The sequence below is a fragment of the Mesitornis unicolor genome, unplaced genomic scaffold (genome assembly GCF_000695765.1).
Source record: "Mesitornis unicolor isolate BGI_N332 unplaced genomic scaffold, ASM69576v1 scaffold43560, whole genome shotgun sequence".
NCBI classification, from domain to species: Eukaryota; Metazoa; Chordata; class Aves; order Mesitornithiformes; family Mesitornithidae; genus Mesitornis; species Mesitornis unicolor.
The window spans coordinates 9,497-19,240 of NW_010158490.1; the positions used below are offsets into that span (position 1 = coordinate 9,497).

The window sequence follows — 9,744 nt, forward strand, 5'->3', positions numbered from 1 at the left end:
CTTTAACTTTTCAGGATCTTTGCATTGAGAAACTAGAGAAAAGAACGAGTGCGATTGGTTTCCTGTAGCTATGTGTACTGCATTTTCCATGATTGTCAGAAATAATTGCCCTGAAATGGAGAAGACTACTGGATAACTTTCAACAGTTTTGATATGTCAGTGGAGCTGGTGTTCTTGTGTAGGTTTCAGAAGTCTGGCTGTGGTCTTGCATGCCAGTGAGACTTCCCACACAATTCCTGCTAATGGCTAACTTGTTTTCAGAGGAATGGATATCTTAAAGCTCTTAATGTAAAACTGAATGGAAGATGTTGTTAGCTATTAACAGCTTGTAGATGCTAATTAGCTTATTGGCTCAAATACTGGCTAAAATCACTCAAAACGTAAGTAATAACTGTAAACCTATTAAATTTTAATATTCTGTATGGTTGGTAAGTCTTTCATACAGTAATACAGCACCAGAGTTTTCCAATGGTCCTCAGACAATACTTAGACAAACTTCATAAAAGTTTGCCCTTTTATTTTAAACTGCACAGCCCTCACACTCTTACTCCGGTAGGTTCTGCTACTGAACATAACGCAGAGACACTGTTTAAGAAAGCAGGAAAGTATTATTTTGTGTATCTTTTCTCCTAGCAACCAGATAACATTGTTTATGTGATGGATGCTTCTATTGGCCAAGCTTGTGAAGCTCAAGCTAAAGCTTTCAAAGATAAAGTAGATGTAGCTTCTGTTATAGTTACGAAGCTTGATGGACATGCAAAAGGAGGTGGAGCTCTTAGTGCGTAAGTATTGTGATATCGTAGCATCCAACATCTGGCCCTGCATGGACAGCTATGAAATGTGTTGATGTGTCACAGACTTGTCCTGTGCAAGTGTCAGCATTGCACTGCACAGAATCTGAGATTAATCAGTAACAGTTATGTTCTTACCCTACTTCTAGTGGATAGGATTACCCATTGGTATTTAACATCAGTCAGAATCGGATATTATATACTTCCAATATAGTAGTATATGCATATTGTCAGCCTTCTGTCTTCTGAGAACAGTATTGAGTATATATATTGCAGCTTGGCTATCAAGTTTTTACTAAAAATATGAATTTGGACTTAATAGACATAGCTTACCTGAAAAGTTTTGCTTCTCATTTAATGCCCAAGATTTTTTTTCCCAGAAGGGGGGAAAAAAACCCTCTCGCTAGTCATATCAAATGGCCTTAAAACTGATGCAAATCAAACTTGTGGGTTGCCAGTGTCCAGCAGTTTGGTAAAAGATCAGTCTGCAGTCATACTTTCCCAAATTCCATTCTTGTTGGACTTCCCATGTGCTGTATCTGGACAGACTTTTTTACTATAAAATGTTACATTTTATCTTTAGTCTTACATGATAGCATGTCAGACTAATGTCCAGCTGTGTTTCGGTGATACAGCTTGTATGGACCTGAGATGATCTGTCAAAACAGTCAAAGTTAACTGACTCCAACTTAATCACTGACTCTGATCTTAAGTGTCAAGAGTTCTTAAACTGCCATATGCATTTTGCTGTTATATGTAGTGTAGTGATGGAAAACTAAAGAGCTAAATGAAAATGCCAAAAGCTTGTCCAGTTGTCACGTGCTTGTATGTGTTAAGTCTGCTGTGCATTCTGTACTTTCTGTAGACTGGAAGCTGAATTAATCCACAAGCTAGTGCCACGGATTGATGAAAGGCTCTGATTTTTCTGATGCCTAAGGTTTTTTCCTGTGTTGAAAATCAGATTGTCTGTTGTAGGAGGTACCTTGAAGGAAAAAGTAATCAATACCTTTCTCATCTGACCTAATGTTAGGGTAGAATGGATATGATTTATTTTTCTTTACTCTCAAGTTTCTTAAGCTCTGCAATGAAAATAAGCAACTTCTGATTCTGTTGATGACTTTTCAAAGCAGAGTTTGTATTTTACAAAGTACCAATCAGAGAAATCTTGTCAGCTACTCCCAGCTACCCATCCTAAATTCTGGATGGTTTTGTATTAATAGTTTGAGGAGTAAAAGATGCTTCAGAGAGGATGCACTGTGTTGATGATCTCTAGCTGGTTATTTTAATAGGTGGTACAAAAGACGGGCGATTCTTGAAACCATTTCATAAAATATATTTTACTGCAGAGTTGCTGCCACAAAGAGTCCTATTATTTTTATTGGAACTGGTGAACACATAGATGACTTTGAACCCTTTAAAACGCAGCCCTTCATCAGCAAACTTCTTGGTATGTACTACGTACAGCTGTACATGAAAATGTTTAATTGGATAATAGAAAGTCAGTGTAATTTTTTTTAATGCCAACTTCACAGCTGGGTCTTTTTTCCAGGTATGGGTGACATTGAAGGATTGATAGATAAAGTAAATGAGTTAAAGTTGGATGATAACGAAGCACTCATAGAAAAGCTCAAACATGGTAAGTTATTCCCAAGACCTGAATAGTGGGTGTATTACCATAACCTAATCATGGCAGATTCTGAGGTGCAGACCACGCAGTTAATTTGTGTTATATTTAGAGACAATGTGCATAGTGAAGAAAGTTAGTTCTTCCTAGTACATGTGGCATGCAAGTAAATTGTTTTTTGAGTGATAAGTCTGTCAGACTATAACTGTCTCTAACAGCAGAATAACTAGCTTAACTCTTAAGTGTGTGCCATCTGAAATGGTTTAGATGTGTTAATAGAGGAGAATAGGTTTATTTATCTACTAATTTACTCAGTATAGTATTTACCTGGTAAATAAAAAGAATAATTGAGAAAGGACAGTAAAACCAAAATGCTAGTGGGACTTTTGCTAATCTCTTTGTTGTACTTCAGGTCAGTTTACATTAAGAGATATGTATGAACAGTTCCAGAACATCATGAAAATGGGACCATTCAGTCAGATTTTGGTGAGTTATCCCTAAAGTAATTTTATTTGATCAGATTTTCATTTATATTTGATAAACTTCTGCTGCAAACCTAGAACTCTTCATTGAAACTGATAGAGTATGTGTTTTGTTTTTAAAAAAGGTGGAATTATTTGCTTACTGTGATACATAACTGCTGAACTAAAACTTGCTGTCCGTATTTCTGGCTGCTTAATTAAAGTTAGGTTTGCTTATTCTGACACAGCTATTTTTTTTCATTTTTAAAACAAGGGTATGATCCCTGGTTTTGGAACTGACTTCATGAGTAAAGGCAATGAACAGGAGTCAATGGCAAGGCTAAAGAAACTGATGACTATAATGGACAGTATGAATGACCAAGGTAAAACAAACTTCATCCACTATTTCTTTTCTCCATTGTTGAACAAACTTATTTAGAGATCTTTTTGGAAACAAGTTGGACATAAGCCAGCATCTACAGTGACAAAATGATGAGGTGCATTTATCACTCTTAAAAATGGCAAGGAGTGCACACAGTGTCTCAAACTTTCTGAATAAGTGTGTGTATTTAGACAACTTGACAATTCTCTGTTGCTGCTTTATCCTGTGTAGAATAGGTGGGATTTTGAAGCATTCTATTGCAAATTAGTGTACTTCTATTTTTCATTCTGTAACTGTGCTTCTTAAAATACTAGCACAGTACTTTAAAAATTATTTTAAAAGTTACATTCATCTTTAATCTGTCATTGCTGTCCATCCTCCTACCTACCGTCAAATTGTTGACATAGTCTGGTCTCTGGAATTCAAGGTGTTGTTTCCAATCCGTCCATAGCTCTTGCAGAAGCAGTATGCTCTTACCTTTGTGCTAAACCCGTTACTATAGCTTAAGATCAAGTCTGCCAAGAGCATAATTTATTCAGGTGACTTTCTGTTGTGGTGATTGACATGAACATAACAGCTTTTTAGTACAGTTTCCTAGAATATTACACCTCATTTATGTAAAATTCTGCATTATCACTTCTAAAATTCTGTCTCAAAACTAAATTCTCAGCAACAATGAGAACAAGTTTGCTACCAGCTGTAACAGATTTCAGTGTCAGTAACTGAATGGATTTTTTTCTTTCCCATGCTGTAATTGCAGAACTTGACAGTACGGACGGTGCCAAAGTTTTCAGCAAGCAGCCAGGAAGAATCCAAAGAGTAGCAAGAGGTTCAGGTGTTTCCACCAGAGATGTTCAGGAGCTTTTGACCCAATACACTAAGTTTGCACAGATGGTGAAAAAGATGGGAGGCATCAAAGGGCTTTTCAAAGGTAACAAAACAACAACAAAAAGACACAACCATTTATTAACTCAGTGGGGAGGTCACTTGATGTGTGAACACAGGAAATGTAAACATGTAGATGAGGTGTTGGGAGAAGAGAGAGTGAGTTGTGGTTCATTTTCATGATGTTTGAAAGCTGTCTTATGTAAATGGTAAGAGTGTCACTGTTCTTCATGACACTAATATGTAACTTAGCAGTGAAAACTACTGTATTTTTTACTTTATCAATGTGGAGTTCATTACTACTAAAATACTGACACTTCAGTCTGTTATGTGGGGCACAGGCACTGTTGATCCTTTTAAGTGGCTCATGTAGTAATTTCTGATCAGGGACTCAAATTTATTATAATTTAGAATTAGGTAAAATTCTGATTTATTTTATTTTTATCCTCATATATTAATCTATTTTCTTATGATTGCTTGTTTTATTTTGGGTTTTTTTGTTGTGGTTTTTTTTTCAGGTGGTGATATGTCAAAGAATGTAAACCCATCTCAGTTGGCCAAACTGAACCAACAGATGGCAAAGATGATGGATCCAAGAGTTCTTCATCATATGGGTATGCGTTGGCTTTTTTACAGCTTTGAGAGGACTACCAATTACAGTGGAGCATTTAAAATATAGAAGTGAGGAAAGTGATGTGTACGTTATATATCAGTATTAAGTACTTCTAGGTTTTCTAACAAGAATCGGAAAGTTTAGTCCATATGTTATGAATGCTTTGCTCTTACCAGTGCCTAATCTCATCTCTTCATTTGGATTCAGCTCTCAAAATGAGCTATTGGAGTGGTGTCTGATGAAATAAAGTGACTTGAAGCATGACTGTGGTAAAGCAAATCTATTCCTAAAGTTACCTTCTCTTCTAAGCTTTGCCTCAAATAGTTAAATTTGACCAGAGCAGCTTTAAGTAAAGATTTCATGCTGGAACTTTGATTGATGATGCTCATTCCTTCAAGTTTTTTTGTCTAGATCTTAATGTACAGGTCATCTTGAAACTTACTTTAAGCCTGGTGTTTTGCAGACCTTTCTGTAATTACTCAGTTGTCCATTTTAGTAGCTGTTTAAATCTGACTTGACAGTCTTGGGCTCTTGCGTTTGTACATTTCTGAAACAGCACGTGCTGTAATGAGGCCTCAGAAGAAAGATAGCTGTGCTTCTGAGTTAACTGACACATCCATGTTCTCACGTATTTTCTGCAGGTGGCATGGCAGGACTGCAATCAATGATGAGACAGTTTCAACAAGGTGCTGCTGGGAATATGAAAGGCATGATGGGATTCAATAACATGTAAAGAAGCCTTAAAAAAATGGACTTGGTTGACTCTTCATTGCTACTTCAGTGAAAGAATTTGCTTTCTTCCTTTTTACAGTGATGGGAGAGTGATCTTTTGAAATCTTATTCAGGCTTCTCAGTTTCTACATCTAATTTCTGAAAAGGATTTTTGCTTAAATTAGTTCCTCTCCACTAATACCTGATGGCACAAAGAATAATTGAGTTTAATAAAACAAAATCATTATGTAAAATTTTAATATTTAGAGACACTTTTTAATTGTTTACATCAAAGGGCAGCCATTATATTTGTAAACAACCCTGATCTTTGGTTATAGTAACATAAAATGTCACAAATATACTGTAAAATAAAATAAGTGGTTATAAAGAAGGGAATGGCCTCTTTCTTCAGTTATTTTGTAACTTTCCTTTATCAGTGTGTAATGAGAACTTCCATTAGTTTGTTTCTAATGGTAGTTGCAACTCCTTTGGCATAGATACTGTAAGAATACATCTGAAGTGTGCTGTTGCTGCTTAGGTATTCCCTTGGAGCATTTACAGAATGTGAATGTGCTCAGGTTTGTTCAGAACTTTATTCTCCAGAATTTTATTGTTTTCCCTATACGTAAGAATGAAGTGACTACAGATACAGTTATGCAGATATAGATGGAATTCTGTTCTGGTACTGGCCTTCGAATAAGAGACAGCTGTATCTGACAGACAATCTGCCACAGTTAAGATCAGCTACACTGTCATCTTGATTTCCTGTAGCATTTCTTCTTTTAGTAATTCAATTTATTATGTTGGTCTCAAGTGGGTGGAATCTGCAGGCACACTTCAGAAACTAGGTAGACCAGATGAACCTTGAAATCCAACATACATCTTGGCAAATGTGGTAGGATTTTTCACCCTTAGGTAAAGAGGGTATGTTATGAATTCATTTTAATATCCTGCAGGATGCTTGGGTTGTAAATAGACATCCATCTCTGTTGCTTGGATAAGAGAAAAACTGAATGCAGTAATTAAAGCAAGTGTGTCCTTCTGTCAGCCAGTTCTTTGAAAAGGTGACAGCTAACACAGCTTAATACAGCTGACAGTCAATAGCTTACATAGGCAGTTATGCTCTTGCACTAATAAAATGTGTGCTGTAACTTACTTTCAAATTATAATCTTTGTGCTATTAGTGGCATCTGTATTCAATGTATGGGGGATGCTGAAAAAACTTCAGGTATGCCATTTCCTTACAGCACTGTGTTTTATGCATAGCATTAGTCTGTAAGTTATGTTGGGTCTTAGTATTTTAAATGTAACAAAAGAATGAGTGCTTATGTCACCAGCTTGTGGGGGAGCTGTCCTCAGCTGCTCGAGTGGTGTGTCTTCACTAAAACTCTTTCTTTTCTGTAATACTTTCAGTGCTTGAGCAGTACAGACCAATGCAATACACAACAATGCAGCAAAGAGCAGCATGTAAGTCTTGGTTTGGAATGCAGTCTGCAGGGGAGAGCAGATAGTTAAGCTGAATGCTTTTGGTGGAAATCAAACATGAATAGGCACATTGAGGATGAACAGTGAATCACTGTGCTTCTGGACAGGCTCAGTCAGGCTGACTATTACAAATTACTATTAACTCTTGCCATTTTCATTTGTGCATGTTTAGTTTACCATTTCCAAACTACTGCCATGGGTACCAGATAGGAAGAGAGCTGTCCTTAGCTGTGTGAGTTGGCAGAGGCAAGGGCAAGTTGAGAAAGCATTTCCTTTTAAGTATAAAATGTCAATTGTTATTTCTAAGGTATACACTGGAATAAAGAAATAGCAGTATATTGCTTTTACCTTAACATAGCGGGTAGAAAAGACTTGGGAGCCTGCTTGGAACAACTGCCAAAATATCTGAAGTTTGGGGGCTGGGGGGGGGGGAGGAGAAGAAAAATATAGATTTATAATGAATGTACTTATCAGGGGAGTTCAACTTTACAGGAGCACCTATAAAATTCTCTTGAAGCTTTACAGGAGAACAATTTTAGGGAATGTGGGCAATGATTTTTTTTTAACATTGTGGATCCTGCAGAGCACAATGTGTAGAAGAAAATCCTAAAGTTATTGCAGGAGAACAGATGCCATCATGTTCTATGTTCTCTCAATTTGATATTCTGAATTGGAGACTTAATTGCATTGCACTAGGAGAGGCCATGTAAAACACTGCCACCAAGTGCCACGAGTAACAACCCTCCCAGCACCATTTTTTTTGCATTAGGCTTCTTGTGCTTGTCCTCAACAGGATCTCACCATGTTCTGTAGAAAAGTTTTCTCTGACGTACAAGAAGCCTGCAAAGTTAGAGGCAAACAAACTTCACTGCAGATCATTAGAAGACTGAGGGCTCTTTCTGTCTGCTCCTTAGTGAAGGCTGTTGCTGCTCAGACAAGTCTGCTGTTTTGGTGCCTGGACACAAGGCTGAACCAAGTTCGGTAAGAGCTTTAAAGTATATAGTGAAGGACTTAAGTCACTGTAGTGTCCGGGGAGGGCCACTAGAAGGCGCCAATGGACAAGGGTGAAGTACAAAATCAGCTCAATAAAGCTGGCTGGTTTAGAAGTACGCCCTTATTTCAAAACCAAGGACAACATCCAGTCACTGGGGGTTTTTGTTATGTTAGTAACCTTTGACATCCAGCGTGCTAATATAGAAGTAGCTATCTGCGGCATGTTTACTTTTTTGGAAGATGATGGTGGTTCTGTAAAAGTGGAAGACCTTCACCAGCTGTAGAATAATTATATATCATTGATGCATGCTTTATCGGTTTGCTGTTTGCTGCCTTTTTAAGGAAAATCCTACCCACAGGGCTAGAATTACGTTTGCTTTTTGCTTGTTTGGGGGGTTTTGTTTTGTTTTCAAATTTGTGCGTGTTTGAGTTCTTTTACTCTGTGAAGAAAGAGGACAAGTATCCTCTCACTGTAGTTAGGGGAAAGGATGGATGTAGTTCATGGCAGCTATTCTTAAGCCTGTCTGCTGAGCAGCCTAATAAGAGGAAACAGTTATGATGGTCAGTAGCCAGCTGTATGATAGGAGCTGGACAGTTATTTGTGTGTGCTAATAGTTATACAAAGACACAGACATGGTTTTATTTAACAGTTCTTACCTTTCCTCAGGACTTTCAATTTACTTGCTAAATCTATTAAACCTGAGTTGCAAGTGCCAATTGTTCAGGGAGGTGAAAAATTACCTCACTATTGCTGCACAGCTGCTATAATCACAGTAGAGGCACAGGAGAGCTGGTTGATGATTTAATGCTGCTCTTCAAGAGCTGCTACTGTGTTTCATTCAAGCAGTCCTTACTAAACAAAATGTAGACACTACTATCAGTAAGAGGTATTGATGTGCCCTTATATCAATTTGTTTCTTTGTAGTTTTAAGTAATACTTCTTTGTTTTAAAATACAGAGCAGATGCTTGGTCTTGTACTATCTAAAATAGTACATGTTTCCATAATGACACATTCAATATACATTGCATGTGTCAGTCCTTTTCCTAAGGAGAACACTTTCTTCCTTGTGATAGTATAATTGTAAATCTAGTATGTCTATACTTTACCTGCTACTTTAATTTGTCATGGGATCTGGATAAGGCTTTGATAATATGACTAACAAAGTGCCTAAGAGCCCATCTGTGCAACAGACTGTAGTTCTCTGGAAGCTATTCTTAATGATGCAGCATTGGAGGATGGCTCTTGCTGTCATGTAAATAGTTGCATGTTGTAGTCACTGGCTCCAACCTTAAAAAAATAAATTACTAATTCCTCAGTCCCATAAAAATGATGTTTCAAATGCTTCCACCAGCAGCTCTTTTCAGCAGTACCCGGTGTTGGCTCCTGTGCCTTTTATCTAGCTCATCTGTGGCCCCTGGTTCAGGCCGTCACTTGCCTGCAGGAAGGAGGCCTCAGCGCAGACTTGGGGTAAAAGGAGTGCCCATGCTGCTGGAGCAGCTCAGCAAACCCTCCCGGGCCTGCTGGCAACGAACGTTGTTTTTCTCACCCAGACACATCCCAGGGGACCCTTGGTTTGCATTCCCTTCATGTTCTGTGGCCTTGCTTTTAATATGCATGGAATGGCCGGGGCCAGCACCACAGACTGAAAGGCTTCACAAGCTTAGCTCTTCTCGAGCGAGGAGGGCTCTTAAATAAAGGAACTTCATCCCCTTCTCAAAATATTATTCTGTTATTCTGCAGATTTTTACGATATTCTGAGAAGACGACGTGTGTCACCGCGCAGCGTTCTCGCTCCTT

General features: G+C 37.9%; 1 protein-coding gene across 2 annotated transcripts in view; it reads left to right on the plus strand.

Moving 5' to 3' along the window:
• Positions 1–5,855, plus strand: part of SRP54 (signal recognition particle 54kDa) — a 12,303-nt gene extending 6,448 nt beyond the window's left edge. For both annotated transcript variants that reach the window (XM_010183618.1, XM_010183625.1), the window contains 8 exons: positions 634–782; positions 2,138–2,238; positions 2,341–2,427; positions 2,828–2,901; positions 3,151–3,259; positions 4,019–4,189; positions 4,662–4,757; positions 5,398–5,855. In XM_010183618.1, the coding sequence (XP_010181920.1) occupies positions 634–782; positions 2,138–2,238; positions 2,341–2,427; positions 2,828–2,901; positions 3,151–3,259; positions 4,019–4,189; positions 4,662–4,757; positions 5,398–5,489 (879 nt within the window). In that variant the 3' untranslated portion in view covers positions 5,490–5,855. The remainder of the gene's footprint in view (positions 1–633; positions 783–2,137; positions 2,239–2,340; positions 2,428–2,827; positions 2,902–3,150; positions 3,260–4,018; positions 4,190–4,661; positions 4,758–5,397) is intronic.
• Positions 5,856–9,744: the final 3,889 nt, after the last annotated feature.